Source organism: Pongo pygmaeus, chromosome 19 (assembly GCF_028885625.2).
Source record: "Pongo pygmaeus isolate AG05252 chromosome 19, NHGRI_mPonPyg2-v2.0_pri, whole genome shotgun sequence".
Classification (NCBI taxonomy): Eukaryota; Metazoa; Chordata; class Mammalia; order Primates; family Hominidae; genus Pongo; species Pongo pygmaeus.
In genome coordinates, this window is record NC_072392.2 from 81,757,968 (window position 1) to 81,777,858 (window position 19,891).

At 50.6% G+C, this 19,891-nt stretch overlaps 1 protein-coding gene across 1 annotated transcript; it reads left to right on the forward strand.

Moving 5' to 3' along the window:
* Positions 1–5,476: 5,476 nt before the first annotated feature.
* LOC129017614 (angiotensin-converting enzyme-like protein Ace3) lies at positions 5,477–18,533 on the forward strand. Its single transcript, XM_054458225.2, is given in 15 exon segments — positions 5,477–5,633; positions 5,729–5,865; positions 6,219–6,377; positions 6,617–6,704; positions 6,864–7,007; positions 7,741–7,932; positions 8,022–8,119; positions 8,211–8,383; positions 8,985–9,208; positions 9,351–9,495; positions 12,067–12,094; positions 12,096–12,166; positions 12,658–12,780; positions 17,596–17,788; positions 18,189–18,533. Coding segments are annotated over 15 exon segments (2,277 nt in total).
* Positions 18,534–19,891: the final 1,358 nt, after the last annotated feature.

A 19,891-nucleotide genomic window follows, 5' to 3' on the forward strand; every position in this document is an offset into this window, starting at 1 on the left:
GCCTCTCCCTCATCCTCTCTGTCCGTGTTACCTCTCCCTTATCCTCCCTCCCCATGTCACCTCTTCCTCATCCTCTCCCTCATCCTCTCCCTCATCCTCTCTCCCCATCTCTCCTCTCCCTCAACCTCCCTCCCCATGTCGCCTCTTCCTCATCCTCTCTCCCTATGTCACCTCTCCCTCGTCCTCTCCCTCATCCTCTCTCCCTATGTCACCCCTCCCTCATCTTCCCTCCCCGTGTTGCCTCTTCTTCATCCTCTCCTTCATCCTCCCTCCCTGTGTCGCTTCTGCCTCATCCTCTCTCTCCATGTCGCCTCTCCCTCATCCTCTCCCCTCACCTTTGAGGATCCCCATAAGACCCTGCCTGGGGCTTTCTATCTTGCCCTCTGTCTCCTAACTCTTGCTTATAGCGCTCACCTCATTTCCTGTCCTGTGTGCCTGGCGATTCCCCACCTGTGTCCTCCAGGCCCAGTGCTTCTGATTTTTAGTCTACTGTTTAATCTGGCTGTCGAGAGTTTTGTTGTTCCAATTTAATCCCTATATTTTTCATTTTAGCATCCCTGCTTCTTTTAAACCTCCTGTGTTTTCATAAAAGTCTATTTTTGCCTCACAGATTCTGTTCTCTGAATCACTTTAAAGACCTGGGTTTTTTTAATTGTGGCAAAATATACATAATATAAACTTAGCATCTTAACCATTTTTAAGTGTACAATTCAGTGGCACTAAGTACATTCACATTGTTAATTGTTGTGCAGCCATCACCACTGTCCATCTCCAGAACAGTTTCATTTTTTTGTGTGTGACAAGGTGCCCCCAAAAAGCATGCTTACTCTGTTGTCCGGGCTCACTGCAGCCTCAGCCTCCTGGGCTCAAGCAATCCTCCCACCTCAACCTCCCCAGTAGCTGGGAGCACAGGCATGCACCACCACACCCAGATAATTTTTTTTAAGTTTTTAGTAGAGGCCAAGCATGGTGGCTCACGCCTGTAATCCCAGCACTTGGGAGGCCAAGGCGATCGGATCACTTGAGGTCAGGAGTTTGAGACTAGCCTGGCCAACAATGGCAAAACCTCATCTCTGCTAAAAATACAAAAATTAGCCAGGTGTGGTGGGGGTTGCCTGTAATCCCAGCTATTTGGGAGGCTGAGGCAGGAGAAGCACTTGCACCCAGGAGGCAGAGGTTGCAGTGAGCCAGGATCATCCCATTGTACTCCAGCCTGGGCGACAGAGCAAGACTCTGTCTCAAAAAAGAAAAAAAAAAATTTTTTTTTTAGTAGAGATGGGATCTCCTTATGTTGTCCAGGCTGGTTTCGAACTTCTGGGCTAAAGGGATCCACCTGCCTCGGCCTCCCAAAGTGCTGGGATTACAGGTGTGAGCCACAGTATCCAGCCTTTGTACCCATTAAACAGTAAAATCATACAGTGTTTGTTTTGTCTCTGGCTTGTCTCAGCATAATGTTTTCAATGTTTATCCATGTTATAGGATGTGTCAGAATTTCCTTCCCTCTTAAGGCTGAGTAATATTATATTACATGTATATACGACATTTTGTTTATCCATTCATTCATCCATGAACATATGGGTTTCCACCTTTTGGTTATGGTGAATAATGTTACTATGAACTGTAAAAAAAGTAATTCAAAACCAAAGCTGTTGAAACTTTAAATTATTCTGAGCCTTGAAGGAAAGTAATTTTGGGACCTGAGTCACTTATGGACAGCTATGAACTTTGTTTCTCTGATTATAGATTACTCCTTTTTCCCTTAGCTACATAATTTTGTAAAATGTTATAAAAGACTGAAGGGTGCCATAGAAGTTCCCTTTCCTCTTTTCTGTTGAACTTCATTATAGATTAACTTCCCTCTTCCTTCTCCTACACAAAGACCTCATGACTGTCACATTGTCCAAGATGTGTTAAATGTACTCTTTTAAATTGAAAAAAAGAAAATAAGCTATTACTAATCAAATTGCTGTAACTCATAAACCAAACTTATATGGGAAATGTTGTGATTCTACCTAATTTCTTAGTTTTCTGACTATAAAGTAAGACCTTAAATTTTTCAGCTTCAGAGCACTGACCCCATTTCTTTGGAGCCTGTGAGAATGGCCATCCTCAGCTTCACGCTTGAATAAACCTGTTAAACTGGATTCTGATCTTTTTTATTATTTCAGGTTGACAGAACACTGTGTACAAATATCTGTTTGAGTCCCAGCTTTCAGTTCTTTTGTGTATATACCCAGGAGAATTGCTAGATCATATGGTAATTCTATGTTTAATTTTTTTTTGAGAACCCACCAGACTGTTTTCCACAGCGGCTCTGCCATTTTCCCCCAGCAATGCACAAGGTTTCCAATTTCTCCATGTGTTGACCGACTCTTGTTTTCTGTTTTTTTGATAACAGCCATCCTAACGGGTGTGAAGTGGTGGCTTTGATTTGCCTTTCCCTAATAATTAGTGATATTGAGCATATTTTCCTGTGCTAATGAGCAGCTCATGTATTTTCTTTAGAGAAATGTCTACCCAAGTCCTTTGCCCATTTTTGTTTTTGTTGTTGTTGTTTGTTTGTTTGTTTTGCGGTGGAGTCTCACTCTGTCACCCAGGCTGGAGTGCAGTGAGGCAATCTCGGCTCACTGCAACCTCTGCCTCCTGGGTTCAAGCAATTCTCCTGTCTCAGCCTCCTGAGTAGCAGGTGCCCGCCACCATGCCCGACTAATTTTTGTATTTTTTTAGTAGAGACGGGGTTTCACCATATTGGTCAGGCTGGTCTCGAACTCCTGACCTCAGGTGATCCACCCACCTCAGCCTCCCAAAGTGCGGGCATTATAGGTGTGAGCCACCACGCCTGGCCCTTTGCCCATCTCTGAATGTTGAGTTTGAGGAGTTCTTTATGCGTTCTGGGTATTAATTCCTTAGCAGATCTGAGAGTAACAGATATTTTCTCCCATTCCATGGATTGCCTTTTTGCTCTGTTACGGTGTTTTTTGATATGCAAAAGTTTAAAATTTTGATGAGGTTCAATTTGCTTATTTTTTCTTTTGTTGCCTGTGCTTTTGATGTCATATCCAAGTAATCATTGCCAAATCCAATGTCATGAAACTTCCCCCTATGTTCTAAGAATTTTGTAGACTTTGCTCTTTTGTTCCCTCTTTCTTCTCCTACACAAAGATCTCATGACTGTCACATTGTCCAAGATAAGGTGTTAAATGTACTATTTTATTATTTTTATTTTATTTATTTATTTTTTGAGACACAGTCTCATTCTGTCACCCAGGCTGGAGTGTAGTGGTGTGATCTTGGCTCACTGCAACCTCTGCCTCCCAGGTTGAAGCGATTCTCCAGCCTCAGGCTCCTGAGTAGCTGGGATTACAGGCATGTGCCACCAGGCCTGGCTAATTTTTGTATTTTTAGTAGAGATGGGGTTTCACCATGTTGATCAGGCTGGTCTTGAACTCCTGACCTCAAGTGATCCACCTGCCTCAGCCTCCCAAAGTGCTGGGATTACAGGCATGAGCCATTGCGCCCAGCCTTAAATGTACTCTTTTAAATTGAAAAAAGAAAATAAGCTGTGATCCATTTTTGAGTTAATTTTTATATATGGCATAAAGACCTGCATTTTAAGTCCCTTTTGGATTGCTCTGCTACTTGTCCTTCCTCTGTTGCAGCCTGCTTCATTCATTGTGTCTGCAGTTTAGCACAAGCTCTGGAACCAACCATATGAATTTGAGTCCCACTTCCACCATCTGCTGGCTGTGTGACTATGAGCAAATTCCTCAGCCTTTCTGTACCTCTGTTCCCTCATCTGTAAAATGGGAGTGTTGATCACAGTACTTACCTCATGGGTTTGTTGTGAGGATTCATATGTTGAAAGCCCCCAAATGGTCCCTAGCACCTGGAAAGTGCACAGTGAGGGTTGGTAATTATTACTGTCCCTCCTAAAACTGGATTTTCTCTTATACTTGGTAAACTGGACCTATCGGCCATCTTCGGTTGGGTTGGAATGGCCTGCATAATCCCACGCATGCACCTGACGCTTGCAGGGGCTCCCAGCTTGGCAGAGACGTCATTTCCATCAGGATCAGCTATCCCCCCACACCAATGCTGCAGCTCTCTAGATGGATGCACGCTGACCTCCCCTGTGTTAGAGGAGAGGTGGGTGTGTTGAATCATGGAGGCAGACTTCCCCTTTGCCGTTCTCATGATAGTGACTGAGTTCTTAAGATCTGGTTGTTTAAAAGTGTGTAGTGCCTCCCCCTTCTCTCTCTCTCCTGCCACCATGTGAAGATGTGCCTGCTTCCCTTTCGCCTTCCACCATGATTGTAAGTTTCCTGAGGCTTCCCCAGCCGTGCTTCCTATACAGCCTGTGGAACTGTAGAGCCAACTAAACCTCTTTTCTTTATAAATTACCCAGTCTCAGGTAGTTCTCTGTAGCAATGTGAGAATGGACTGTCTATATGCTTGAAGCAGGAAGGGAGACTTCCCTGTGAGCTCAGTCAATCAGCTTATCCAGAAGTGTCACTATTTTTTTCTTTCTTTCCTCATGTTATAAATATATTTTACCCATAATGGATCATATTTGGGGGTTATTTGGTCAGTTTCTCTAGTCGTGGTATCAGCCCATGTGTAGAGGTAGCGCCATTTTGAAGATGTGAGCCATTGTGGGCTGAGAGTGACGGAAGGCAACACAGGGTACAGGGATTCTGAGTGTGGAGGGAAGTGAGTCTGAGGAGAAATCCCAGGTGAGACAGATGGAGCTGGCCTCCACAGGCCTCAGTGCAAGTGTACTGGGGGTGACCACAGGCCTACAGAGAGCTGGTGTCTTGCCAGCTGGTTTTCATATCAGGCTCAGGTACTCATGGGCATGCACCCTGGATGGAAGGTGCCCACCTCACCTCTCCACACCCCACCCAGTCCCTGCCTCGTGTGCCCTCTCCTAATTGCAAACTCATAACATCAGGGTCTCCCTGGAGAAACAGGTGTGATGGGGAGGGCCCTGCACAGCCCTAGGGTTGATTGCACAGCCTATAACAGAGAAAAAGCCCAAACATGTGAACATAAGAGGTCAAGTTAGAAGAACCTAGAGAGACAACCTGGCTTCCAGAGACCCAGATATATCACATCCATCCATCCATCCATCCATCCATCCATCCATCCATCCATCCATCATCCCACCCACCTGCTCAGAGGTGGTCCCAGCCTATGGAGGGAGGGCCTCATCAATCCCTGGCCATAACCCAAGGGTGGCTCTAGCCCCAGGGAAAAGTGGCCGAGGAGAGCAGAACAAGTTCTGGCCTAAAAGTCAAGACCCCTGTTTCCTCCTTTTGGCTCACCATTAGCTAACTATATGAACGAGATCATTTGGCTTGACTTTCTGGACTTCAGTCTCCCCACCTGTAAAATGGGGACAGTTGGACCAGGAGGTGAATGAGGATTTCCAGTTCTAACATTCTGTGGCTGAGCCTCTGGCCCCTGACGTCACAATATGGAGCTGGCTTGTGATTGGCCCATAGCCTCACCCAGCTCTGCTGCTCTCTTGGTCATGGGAGCAAGGTGGACTCGCCCTGGACCTTCCCTACTTGTGCTCCTCTGTTATGGGCAGCTCTTGCCTTGGCTCAGGATCAAGGGTGAACATAGTTTAGGTGTGGCTGGGACCCCAAGAAGCATGGGACCAGACAAACGGACTGGGTGCGGACAGGACCTTCTCGGCACATGATGCCCATATCCTTCCCTGCAGATGACTTCTACAATGAGACTGAGGCCAAGATCTTCCTGCAGTTTTATGACCAAACAGCTGAAGTTGTGTTGAACAAGTTCATGGAGGCCACTTGGAACTATGTCACCAACATCACCAGGAAAAATCAGGAGGAGATGGTGTGGTACCACCTCCACCCCAGACTCTCCTCTGTTTGCTCTTTTCAGGGATTTGGGACCATGGGGCACCACACGTCCCACCTCCATCCCAAGCAAGAGGAACAAGGGAAGCCCCAGTGTACATGTCAAAGCGGGCTGCAAGCTCTGGGCCTCCTGGAAGCCCTAAACTTCCTCTTGCTTCTTGTCCTTTGTAAGTCTCACCTCCTTGCTTTTAGGGACCCAGGTTGCTTCCCTCTCCCTCTTAGCAAATCTTGCTCCCTAAGCCAAATTAGGGAGTCAGTTAGGGTGCCATGGCCCTGGAGGTCAAGTGGGACCCTTCCCCTCTCCCCCAACCTTGCTGGCCCTCTTTGCAGCTGCACAAGGACATGGAGAGGTCCCAGTTCATGATTTACTTTGGCACCCAGGCCCCCCTGTTTAAAGTCACCCAGTTCCAGGACCCGGATGTGAATCGCATGCTGAGTAAGCTGCAGAACATAGACAAGGCAGCCCTGCCCAAGGACGAGCTGCAGGAGGTGATGGATGGAGCCCCCAGGCCTTTAGGCACATGCTTCCTGGCCCCAGGGGTCTGGTGGGGGAGCCAGAGTGCCTGGGGCAGGAGGGAGGCAGGGGGTGGAGGAGGAGCAGGATCAGAACTTCCTCTGGAGAAGGACACGAGTAGAGGTGGGGGTGCCAATCTCTCCTGGCTGGTGGGGCGAGCACTGGGGGCAGACCCGGGGCACCAGCCTACCCTGGGTAACACCTGTTCCCCCAGTATAATGAGCTTCTGGCCTACATGGAGATGGCATACAGTGTGGCCCAGGTGTGCCTGAATGAGGGGCCCTGCCTGTCCCTGGAGCCTGGTGAGCACCCAAGCCCTGTCCCACCCAACCACAGAATCTCCAGCACTCAGTCCCTTCCAGGGGCCCCTCCCAGTCCCCAACCACCCTCCCTTATTGCCAGGAGGGTGAGGGAAGAGGCAGGTGGGAGTGGGTCCCCCATGGCTCCTTTTCTGGGCATAGAACTCGAAGAAATCATGGCCACCTCCAGGGACAAAGAGGAGCTGCTGTGGGCCTGGCAGGGCTGGCAGGATGCCGTGGGCCACCAGATCTGCAGCACCTTTGAGTACTACGTGGAGCTCAGCAACAAGGCTGCACAGCTCAACGGTGAGCAGACGGGATGCCACGGAGCTTGGAGCGATGGCAAGGAAGCGGCGAAGCTGAGCTTTCCCAGGGTGAAGGTGGCCGTAGGGCCCTGGAGACAGGACCTATGAGCCCTGCAGCTGGGCTTTCCAAATATTCATAGAGCACCTATGTGCTAGGTGCTGGGGAGGTTCTGATGACACATAGGTGAAAAGACAGGCGCCTGCCCTCGTGCACCTACGGTCCTGCGGGGAGACAGACCATATTCAGGAAACACCTGTCTCTCACTACCATCTGGGGTGATGCGGAATAGGAAGAGACTGCTGAGAAAGAGAATGAGAAGAGGCTGCTGCAGACAAGTGGACAGGGAAGGCCTCTGACACTTATCCAAGACCTGAAAGATGGGCAAAAGAGGGGGAGCAAGATGTGAAAGAACAGCATCCTAGGCAGAGGCTCCGCGGCAGGAGGAGCTGGTGCTCTGGAAGACCTGAAAGAAGCCCAGGTGGCCACAGGGCTAAGGATGAGGTGAGATAAGAGGGGACTCAGGGCTTTGCAGGCATGGTTGGGAGCTCGGATCATGGACTTTGCTCAGTGCCTTTCTGAAATGGGCAGGTATTCTCCCCATTTTGCCAAAGAAGACCCAGAGGGTCAGCGAGGTTGAGTGGCTTCCCTAGAAGGCGTCTGGGTCTCCTGTCAGCTAGGCCAGGGCTAAAGGGTGAGATGGTGAGCTCCTAGTGAGTCCTCTCTCCTGTCCTAGGTTACAAAGACACGGGGGCCTTGTGTCATTCCAAGTATGAGTCGAATACTCTGGAGCAAGACCTGGAGCGGTTCTTCCAGGAGCTGCGGCCACTCTACCTGAACCTGCACACCTACGTGCGCAGGGCCCTCCACCGCCACTATGGGCCCGAGCTCATCGACCTGAGGGGGCCCATCCCTGCCCACCTCCTGGGTAAAGGCCCTGCTGGTGGCCGAGGTGAGTGCCAGATAAGGGCAGAGATTGTCTCCAGCCTCCTCTTAGCCCCTCTCCTCTTCTTCCAGGGAACATGTGGGCTCAGTCCTGGGTCAACATCTTAGACCCGGTCCTGCCCTTCCCGAAGAAGATCCCCGAGGATGTCACAAAGATCATGAAAGGCCAGGTTAGTGCTTGGCCTCTCTGTCCCTGCCCCTCCCCATCGGCATCCTTGGGCAAACAGGGCAGTGCCCTCCACACCCCCTCTTTTCCCATAGCACTGGAAGCCAGAGAAAATGTTGGAAGAGGCTGAGACATTCTTCACCTCCTTGGCGCTGCTGCCCATCCCACCTGGTTTCTGGAAAAAGTCTATGCTGATGAGGCCAACCGATGGGCGAGAGGTGGAGTGTCACACCTCTGCCTGGAACTTCTACCAGGACGACGATTTCAGGTGCTCACGGCGGCACCACACACCCGGCCCTCTCCTCTCCCCTGTCTGGCTGTCTTAGGTATGGGCAGGGGAAAGCCAGGGCAGAGGAGGGGGAAGGCAAGTGAGAAACACAGAAGGAAAGGTGACGTGAGAGGAAAGGGCTTGGTTGCTGGGTGGATATGGGGCCTGCAGTAAGAAAGAACAATTGCCGGCCGGGCACGGTGGCTCACGCCTGTAATCCTAGCACTTTGGGAGGCCAAGGCGGTGGATCACATGAGATCAGGAGTTCGAGACCGGCCTGGCCAACATGGCGAAACCCTGTCTCTACTAAAAATACAAAAATTAGCCAGGCATGGTGGCGTGTGCCTGTAATCCCAGCTAGGAGGCTGAGGCAGGAGAATCACTGGAACCTGGGAGCCGGAGGCTGCAGTGAGCCAAGATCGCACCATTGCACTCTAGCCTGGGGGACAGAGCAAGACTCCATCTCAAAAGAAAAAAAAAAAAAAAAAGAACAACTGCCAAGGCCTGTCTGGGCTCCAACCCGACCACCCAATCCCTCAAGGAGTCTGAATGGGGAAACTCCCTTTCTCCATGCTCCTTGACCCATGCCCTTTGCTTGTAGAATAAAGAAGTGCACGGAAGTGACCACAGAAGACCTGCTCTCCATCTTCCACCAAATGGGCCATATCCAGTACTTCCTGCAGTACAAGAACCTCTCCATCATCTTCTGCGCAGGCGCCGGCCCAGCCTTTGAAGAGGCTGTGGGGTCTGTGATCACCGTCTCGGCCTCCTCCCACAAGCACCTGCTCAACATAGGCCTGCTCAGCCGCTAGTACCAGGACTCAGGTGATGAGGATCAAGGGCCCAGCAGGAGGGCAGCACAAGCCTGGAGCCGCAGCTAGGGCTCGGTGGGGTCAGGGCTCTCGGGCAAAGCTACGAGAAGGAGATCCCAGGGGTTGCCTCTTGACTGCCCTCGCCCTCTTCCCAGAGGATGAGGTCAATTTCCTGATGCGCATTGCCCTGGAGAAGATCGCCTTCATCCCCTTCGGCTACCTGATGGACCTGTTTCGCTGGAAGGTCTTTGACGGCACCATCTGGAAGGACATCTACAATCAGGAGTGGTGGAACCTCAGGTGGGTTGGGCACCATCTTCCACCAGATGGGCCATTTCCAGGACTTTCTGCAGCACAAGAACCTCTCTAATCATCCACGCAGGCACTGAGCAGGTCTCTTAGCCTTTCTAGGCTTTAGTCTCCTCATCTGTGAAAAATGGATCCTGGTGGTGGCCCCACCTGCTCCCTGCGTGGCTGGGAAGCTCACACAATGATTGCAACTGAGCTTCTCCAATCACAGAACATTGACCACCAGGCAGGCCCTCCCATACCTCCCTCCCTTCCTGGTGCCAGGCAATGGGGTATGCGGGGGCCTGAGCACTTTCCTTTCTGGGGAAAGACTCCCCATGGGAGAGAGGCCGGCCCCTAAAATGCACACATGCCTGCCTTGGGCTTAACATCCCCAAGCTGCCATGGGAACCGACCAGCAGTTGGGAGGCATCACTCTCGAGTGAGGGACCCCCGTGTTACACCTCATCACTGACCCCTGGCCATTTGATGGGATAATAAATGCCTGTGACCAGGGCTCCTCCATATGTGGCAGGCCTCAGACTGACCAGCTTCAGTCTGCTGGTCATAGTGTGATTTGGGGTTGCCAGGGGATGCTCCTGGCTCTGCAACAGGCTCTTACTTTTTTTGTTTGTTTTTTGAGACAGGGCCTCGCTCTGTCACTCAGGCTAGAGTACAGTGGCATGATCACGGCTCACTGCAGCCCTGACCTCCCAGCCTCAACCAATCCTCCTTCCTCAGCCTCCTGAGTAGCTGGGACTACAGGCATGCACCACCACACTGGCTAGTTTTGTGTAATTTTTTTTTTTTAGAGGTGGGGTTCGCCATGTTGTCCAGGTTTAAACTCCTGGACTCAAGCGATCTGCTTGCCTAGGCCTCCCAAAATTCGGGGATTACAGGCATGAGCCACTGTACCCAACCTCTTATGTTTAATTTGAACATTTACAACCACCTTGCGTTGTGATCATTTCAAAACGCTCAGCTCACAGAAGCAACAGCTGAAGCTCAGAGAGGTCACAAACCAGCCCGAGGTCATACAGCAAACCAGCAGGTGGCAGAGCTGGGAGCTCCTCCCCTTGTCCTCTCACTCCCACTCTTGACTTCAGGAGCAGGTCTCCCTGGTGGGTTTGGCAGAGTCTTGACCTTGTGTCTCTCTAAGGTCACCCTCATAGGCCATCTGAGGCACCTGCAGGAGGCCTCTGTCAGCCCTGCCCATCACCCCAGCTGATGGAACCCCGGGGCTAAGCAGGAGGGGTGGCAACTCCCTGGGCCTTGAATAAGGCCCTGTCAACTGGGACGGAAGCTCCTGACACTCTGTTAACCTTGGAGATGGTTCAGAGGCTCCAGTGAGCCAATGATGAAGCCTTATTTTTGAGACAGGGTCTCACTCTGTTGCCCAGGCTGGAGAGCAGTGGTGCAATCATGGCTCACTGCAGCCCTGACCTCCTGGGCTCAAGCAATCCCCCTGCCTCAGCACCTGAGTAGCTGGGACTACAGATGCGCACCAGAACACCTGGCTCATTTTTGTATTTTTTGTGGGGACAGGGTCTCACTTTGTTGCCCAGGCTAGTCTTGAACTCCTGGGCTCAAGCAATCTTCCCACATCAGCCTCCCAAAGTGCTGGGATTACAGGTGTGAGCCAGCACACCCTGCCTACTTCCTTCCATTTTATAGACATTTTACAACAAGACTTGGAGACAATCAGCAACTTTCCCACAGTCACACATCTCAGAGGGGCAAAACCAGACCTTCAGGTTATCAGGGTGTGACTGTGACTAGCTCTGTGTCCTGCGGCCCATTCCCTGATCTCCAAACCTTGGTTTCCTCATCTGCAAAATGGGAATAATAGTAGTACTGCCCCACAGGGATGTTACTCTGTTTTCTTCTCAAGACTTCTTACTAGATGAAATGACCTTGTTTATTGGTCTATAATCTGTCCCCCACTGTTAGGATGCAAGCAGGGGCCTTGCCTCCCCCACTCCCCCACTGGTCTCTCCCCCAGAGACCAGGACGGTGTTGAGTGCATGATGCGTGAGTCTATGTGGAGAGCTGGACATGGTTCTGAGCATAGAGGAAGTGTTCAGTCAGTGTTAACTGCTATTGTTTTACTCTGATTCCCAATCCCATGTGTTTTCATTTATTTAATCAATAAAAATGCATTAGGTATCCTCAGCCTGCCAAGTCCAGTTTTGGTAGACATGTAGGTGCTTTGAAAAGAAAAAGGCAGGCCAGGTGCGGTGGCTCACGCCTATAATCCCAGCTACTTGGGAGGCTGAGACAAGAGAATCGCTTGAACCCAGGAGGGGGAGGTTACAGTGAGCCGAGATCACGCCACTGCACTTCAGCCTGGGCAACAGGGCAAGACTCTGGAAAAAAAAAAAAAAGAAAGAAGAAAAGAAGGAAAAAAGGAAAGGAAGGAAAGGAAGAAAGGAAGGAGGGAGGGAAGGAGGGAGGGAGGGAAGGAAGGAAGGAAGGAAAGAAGGAAGGAAGGAAGGAAGGAAGGAGGGAGGGAGGGAGGGAGGGAAAGAGGCTCCGAGAACCTGCCAGACACCACCACCAAGCCCTCTGCCTTTTCCCTGCTAGGTTGAAATACCAGGGCTTGTGCCCCCCAGGTTCCTCACTCAGATGAAGACTTTGATCCAGGTGCCAAGTTCCACATTTCTGCTGGTGTGCCCTACATACGGTAAAGGCCTGGGCCCTGTTAGCACTGCCAGTCCTAGGAGTTGAGGAGAGTGGGAAATGAGGCGAGGATTTGCAGAAAGGCCCTAGGTCCAAATGTCACCCTGTACCCCTGCCCATCTCTTCCTGTTGGGTTGCACAGCCTTCTGAGGCCTCTGACCTAGAATCCTTTGAGCTTTTGCATCAGGTCCTGTGTAGAGGGCAGAGCTGATGGGAATATTCTAGACCATCCCTGCTGTTCCTTGGAGGAGAGCAGGTCAGAGGGGGGCAAGGGTTGGGGTGATTGCTGGTTCAGAAAGCTGGAGAAGGAGAGCCCCCCAGTACTCTAGGGTCAGCCCGAGGCTGGGCCCTGCCCAAGGAGCCTCTACCCAGGCAGTGACTGCTGACATGGGGCCCTCGTGGTCACTGCATGTCAGAGCTGCCTGGTCCCAAGTGGCTCTGAGTTTCCCACTCCTGGTCTTCACTCCCCAGCCTGCCCTCACGTTTCTCAACCAGGTACTTCCTCAGTCTGGTGCTCCAGTTCCAGTTCCAGGAAACACTGTGCGAAGCCTGGGGCCACATGGGTCCAATGCACCAGTGTGACATCTACAACTCCAAGATTGCCGGGAAGCTCCTGGGGTGAGTGCCCTCTTCCTTCATTTGTTCTGGGCTCCCCCATCTCCCTTTAGGGAAGTCCTGCTCCAGGCTCCCTCTCCACACCTGACTACACTAGATACCTTGAGCAGAGCTTCATTAAGCTTATATTCTAGCCGAAGTTCTTCCTCATGCCAGACTGCAGTCTTTCCTACATTAATCAGAGCCCATTTCCTCTTGTGTAGCCTTCTGTGTTCAGAGACACTGCTTAGGCTGGGCACAGTGGCTCACGCCTGTAATCCCAGCACTTTGGGAAGTCGAGGCAGGCGGATCACCTGAGGGCAGGAGTTCGAAACCAGCCTGGCCAACATGGTGAAACCCCGTCTCTACCAAAAATACAAAAATTAGCTGGGCATGATGGCAGGCGCTTGTAATCCCAGCTACTTGAGAGGCTGAGGCAGGAGAATCACTTGAACGTGGGAGGTGGATGTTGCAGTGAGCCGAAACTGCACCATTGCACTCCAGCCTGGGCAACAAGGTGAAACTCCATCTCAAAAAAAAAAAAAAGAAAGAAAAGACAATGTTTAGCCCCTCCCACTAACACACACACACATGCACACACATATGCCAGTAAGCCAAACTGTCCTAGATAGGAAGCCAGCACTGGGGTTCTACCTCAGGCTTCAGCCTTCCATCCGAATCCCCCTTATCCTTTCCTTACAAGGTGCCGACCTACCCTCTCAGCAGCACTTGGCACACCCTTGAGTGCAGTCTGTTTCTCCCACCTCTTCTTGGAGGTGCCTAAATCCAGTTCCCAGGCTGATCCAGGTTGCTTTCACAGTAGCCTCTTGGTATGCTTCTGGTCAGCCTGTGGTCCACTTTGACCCTTGAGTCTTTTTCTCTGCACTTGGTGTTTAGCTTATTCTTTCCATGCCTACCTACATGGCAGTGGTTTTTAGTCCTAAAGCAAACCCTGAGGGAGTAGGGGACTGAACTGAAAATGTGAAGCATTTACTACTACAGGGGGCACTCTCTGATGAGTACTCTTACAGTGTTTCATATTATAATAATAGCTCTTAACTTTGCAAAGTGGATATTATTATCTGCCTTTTACAAATGATGAAACTGAAGGCAAGAGAGGTGGTGTCGTTGTGCGTCATTCATCTAGCAAGAAGCAAAGTCATGCTTTGAACCCAGAACTGACTCCAGAACACATTATCTTTCACCCTGTTCGCCTCCATTATTCAAAGAATACAGCCCCTGGTGAGCTTAGATCCAGGTCTAACTGGTTCCAAGATCAGCACTCCAACCTTGGAGAGGTGGAGCTCACCCACCGACTTGATCATTTTCCTGTTGAATTTCAACAGATTTCAATAGGTCCATTTCCCTAATTGGTCAAGGTCATCTTGAGCTTTATTCCTGTCTCCTAGAGGATTAACACTGCCACAGATTTAGTATCCTTTGCAAATTTAATGAGCATATTTTTGATTCCACCATGCAGTTTATCTGTAACCACCAGGCCAGATGGGGTTTCAGGACTGATCCCCTGGGCTTTGCTCCTAGGGAGGGCTGCACCTTGCATGACTGTTGTCTCCCTAGTAGATTTGCTCTTCCATCCTTTCACGTCTCAGGGCTTTATTCTAGCTGATTGCCCAGCTTTGAGCTTTTATGAACATGTTGAACATAAGGGCACCTCTCTGCTCTTTGCATTCATATCTCTGGCTGCCTGTCATTTATTCATTCAGTAAACATTTACTTGTCCTCATGCAGACCAGCTGCTCTGCATCCAACAGGGAGAGATGAACCACAGGATAAATAAATTTCATGGCCAGACATGGTGGCTCACACCTGTAATCCCAGCACTTTGGGAGGCCGAGGCTGGCAGATCACCTGAGGTTAGGAGTTCGAGACCAGCCTGCCCAACATGGCAAAACCCCGTCTCTACTAAAAATACAAAAAATTGGCTGAGAGTGGTGGTGGTCGCCTGTAATCGCAGCTACTTGGAAGGCTGAGGCAGGAGAATTGCTTGAACCTGGGAGGCGGAGGTTGCAGTGAGCCGAGATTGTGCCACTGCACTCCAGCCTGGGCGACAAGAGTGAAACTCCATCTCAAATAAATAAATAAATAAATAAATAAATAAATTTCATAATACCAGGCAATAGAAAGGGGCTTTCGTGAACATAGAAAGAGGGTTAGGAGGTCATGCCGGGGAACCGAGGAGGGAGTTTTGTCCTCAAATGCTAGTGTGCAAGAAATAGCAGAAAGCAGTCATGGTGGCTCACACCTATAACCTCAAAACTTTGGAAAGCCAAGATGGGAGGATCCCTTAAGCCTTAAGCCTAGGAGTTTGAGACCAGAGTGGGCAACATGGTTAGACCCTGTATCTACAAAAAATGAACAAAATTTGGCCAGGCATGGTGGCACGCCCCTGTAGTCCCAACTACTCAGGAGGCTGAGGTAGGAGGATCACTTAAGCCTAGGAGGTCAAGGCTGCAGTGAGCTGAGATCACACCACTGCACTTTACCCTTGGCAACAGAGCGAGACCTCCGTCTTAAAAAAAAAAAAAAGAAGAAGAAGAAGAAAGAGAAAAAAATAGCAGATATCTATTTTCTTTTCTTCTTTTCTTTTCTGTTTTTGAGACAGTCTCACTCTGTCACCCAGGCTGGACTGCGGTGGTATGATCTCGACTCACTACAACTTCCGCCTCCTGGGATCAAGCGATTCTCCTGCCTCAGCCTCCAGAGTAGCTGGGATTACAGGTACACACCACCACGCCTGGCTAATTTTTGTATTTTTAGTAGAGACGGGGTTCTACCATGCTGGCCAGGCTGGTCTCGAACGTCTGGCCTCAAGGGATCCACCCACCTCAGCCTCCGAAAGTGCTGGGATTACAGGTGTGAGCCACCACGCCTGGCCAAGATATCTGTTTTCTTTTACATCAACTCACCTCTTTCATCCCACCTGATTGATGGGATGTTTGACCTCAGTCATTTTCACCACTTCCCACCCTCACCCCACTCAAGGTGCACAGGGCTCTCAGGGTCTGACTTGGCACCAAAGCATGTGGCCAGTGAGTCATCTCTTGTCATTGCTCACCAGTCCCTGTGTGTCCCTGGCCAGACCCCTGCTCAGGGAAAATCCTAATTCCAGGCTTATGACTTCACATACCATTTTCTGAGCCGTGGGCAGAGGAAAGGTTTCTGAGTAAGGAGGATGTCATGACCTTTGCAGATGATGAAATAGCAGCAGAGCAGAATATGGTTTGTGGAGGGGAGAGGGTATGTGAGTGCTTGCAGAGAGAAAAGAGAAAGATTCTTGGCTGCTCTTTTGCCTAATTGATCTTAAAAGTTGGTTTTGCTACTTTTGATTCATCCTCCTAAATATGATGGCCCTGAGTCAGGCTCTGGGCTGGTTCTGTTGGGAATGGAGGGTTGAATTGGGCCTGGTCAAAGTTCTCAAAGTCACCCAGCCTCACCCTACCAGCCATGGTGCGCCTGACCTTGTCCATGGGGTGTGTCGTTGTCACTTTGGAGTTGAAAGCTCCAGGCAGCATCCAGTTGTCATCTCTGCTGCTCTCTGGTCTCATGTCCTGTCCACATAGGCTGTTGGCTGCCCTTTGGTCAAACGTCTTGTCCCACCCAGCCTGAAGGACTGTTTCTAAATGGGTAGATTCTCAGTGGTTGAAGCTTTTCTCCTACTAGGTTCGTCCTCTTACTCAGGAGCCAGCATCAGAACCTCTTACCTAGAGTTAGTTGTGGTTTTTCTTCTCCAGTGGTTTCTGCCAAGGCCCCACTGACCTTTGGTTTCCCTAACTCATTCTTTTCCAGTTGTTTATTAAGTGATGCACATAAGCCTTTGCAAGCTACAAACCCTCCTTCATCATTGTGGGACTTGGTCCTCATCACAATGAGGGCAGGTATTCATGGCTCCCATTTTACTGATGAGGAAACTGAGGCCGAGAGAGGCTAAGTTGTCTGCTTAAGGTTATGCAGTCCATAAGTAGCACTGCTAGGTCAGGTTTAAGCCTGGGCCCTGTTAGTCTAGACCCTAGATTGTGACCTCTAGGCCTCTGGGTCCCAACTGTCTCCTGAGAGTTGGATCAAGGAACAACAGGTTGTGAAGGATCAACATCTGCCCACCACTGCCTCTCCTGGGGACTCTGGAGTGGAGAAGCCTGGAGGCCTGGCTTCAGCACACCTTATACTCCCATTGTGAGCCCAAGGGACCTAGTATAAAGCTCAACCACCTGCCCCTAAGGACTGGGTGTGCCGTGAAACACAGCTGACATTTGTGCAGCACTACAGGTGGTGTGCGGAGCACCTCCCATGCTCATGATGTTTCTGATCCTCCAAAACCCTCCCTGAAACCAGAAAGGGGTGAAGAGCTGCCACTATCTACCGACACCGAGCACCTCACAGGAAACAGTGTCTCAGGACTTTATGCCTATTTGAGTCCAGGAGAATAATAATCATCACAGTATTACCAGTAGTACTAGCAATCATCATCATCATCATCAGTAGTTAACATGTATTGCCTGCATGCTATGCTCCCAGCACCATGCTTATTTAATCATCACAATGGCTCTTCGAGGTAGATATCATTATCATCTCCGTTTTATGGATATGGAAACTGAGGCTCAGAAAGGTTACTTGCCCAAGGCCCCACAGCTACTAAAGGGCAGAGCTGAGATTCAAACCCACATTAATCTTCTTTCAAACTTGTGATTGTATCCACTATGCCAAGCTCTGTGGGAAAGTTCTGGCTGGCCAATCGCTGGGGCCAGGATTGGGTGCACTGGGGGTCTCAGCAGCAATAGCTGATGCCCCCACACAGCCTCACAGCTGCACCCACTCCCCCAGGGATGCTCTAAAGCTAAGCTCAAGCAAGCCCTGGCCAGAGGTCCTAAAGATGCTGACTGGGGAGTCCGAGGTGTCTGCAAAGGCCCTCATGACCTACTTCAAACCCCTACTGAACTGGCTGGTGACTGAGAACATGCAGCAAGGGGACATCTTAGACTAGCCGGACTTCAGCTGTTCCTTTGAAGATTTGATAATCTGACCCTGGTTCCAGCTCTGGGCCAGCCCCAGGCTCCACCTTACCCTGCTCTGTCCTAGTACCTACCCCCACCCAGCCTTAACCCCCGGCTCATTCATGACCTGGATTGAATCAGCAGCACTGCTGCTGTGGGACCCTGTCTGTACCAGGCCTGATGCAGCTTCAGCCAAGACCACCGCCCATGCCCCAGCCCCTGGCTCAGTTGCTTCCTTGCACACTGTCCAGCTAGGTTGCCAGGCTGACATCTGAGCAAAGGGTCAGCATCTTGCCTCTGGTCCCTTGCATGCAGGGGCATGTAGTCCAATCAGATCTCCTCTGACAGCCACAGGAGACCCCAGGGGTCCCTCTCCAGTTCTACCTGCCCTATGAGACTCCCATGTCTTCCACAGAAAAAGACACAGACAAAGTGACATTCCTGAGTCTGAAGCTGGACCCCAACCAAGCTAAATTTGGGTACTGGGTGCTGCTGGCCCTGGGCTTTGTCATGTCTCTGGTGGTGCTGGGGCTGGCCTGCAGGCTTCACACCCTGGAAAAACAGTCACTGACTCAAGACACTGAGATATTCAGTCCACTGCCCAATGCCTACTTCCTGGGCATAGCCATGGAACCCCACCAGGCTGCTAAAAGACAGTGGATGCTGCTGGGCCTCTGCCTTGTCCTGATGCTGTGCTCAATCAGCCTGGCCACCTGGATTTTCACACAGTAAAGCAGGAAGCCTCCATGGGTAAGAGCTGAATGGTGAAGCTGGGACTAGACATGAGTGAAGCTGGTGAGGTTGGGGGGCAGGAGGAGGGAGGCTAAGCCAGAGAGCTGGAGGGCAGAGGAGGGGACAGCCTGCATGCATAGTGGCCAATTATAATTGGGTTCAGCTGTGGCAGATCTGGGTACATGTGACACTGTAATTGTGTGTTTGCAAACTCATGTATGTGAGGCTGCGTGCACAAACAATTGGCTCTATGTGACTCTATGTGTGTCCTGGGTTTCAGGCCAACCTCCTTCCCCTGGTGGCTCAGGACCTAAGGTTTTATTGACCCAGTGGCTCTGTCCCTGCAAACCAGCCCCCACCCCAAGTCATGCCCAGAATTGGTTCTGCACACAGCCTTGTTTTCTTCAGTAGCCCGGCTATGGGGCTGCAGTGCCCAAGGAATCTCTGCTCTGGTTAGAAAAAGGACTCTGCTTCAGTCCACAGTACATAAAATGTACTCAAGTAGAACAGGACATTCCTTTACGAATCACTAGTGCCCAGTTTATGAGCACTGTGCTTTTATACCAACCAGCACATCTTTCTGCTAATCCTTGGGCCAGCCCTGTGTTAGACTACATAATCCAGCCCCCAAAAGCTCTTTGTTGACCAGTCGAGATGCAAGTAGCCTCACAAACTGCCCCATGTTTCTCCCTGCCCCAGCCCAAGGCCTTCCAAATGGAGACAGTGGGTTGCTGGGCACTGAGCCAGGCTTGATTAATGATTGACTTCTTTAATATTTAAACAAAGCTCATCTCCAGCCACTCTGCTCTGGAGATGGCCTTGTTCAACACACATACACCTGCTGCCTGGCCCGTTGCCCTGGGGAGCGAGCATAGGACAAACAGCACCTTTTCAGGCTCAGTGGGGGATGGGGAGGACAGGAAGGAGAGAACTGTAGGAGAATACTTGGGAAATTAGTGCTCTAGAAACAAGCCTGGGGAAAGAACGGGAAGGCCTCTCCCTCTGCCTTTCCTAGTTCATTATCCTCAGCCTGGGTCTGCCTGCCACAAGGATGCTACATCCAATATTGGGGATTCAAAGCGTCTGGATGGAGGTTCCATTATAGCCAGTAACTACAGAGCATTATAGCCAGTAACTACAGAGAAGGGGTACCCCGGCTGCAACTGGGTACCCCGGCTGCAAGCTGGTGGGAGGGTGGCCAAAAGAGGAGACCAGGTCTCTCTGAATTAAGAATCTAAGCCCCAAAGTCAGGTGTTCAGCGGACAGAGATATTAGGCTGAGATCTCCATGGACCCTACCTCTGTCCGGGTTTCAAGAGGTCTTTCTGAGATCTGGCTGAGCCCAAGCACTTGCTCCAGCCCCAGGCTCTACAGCACCCTTGTTTGATGACTCTG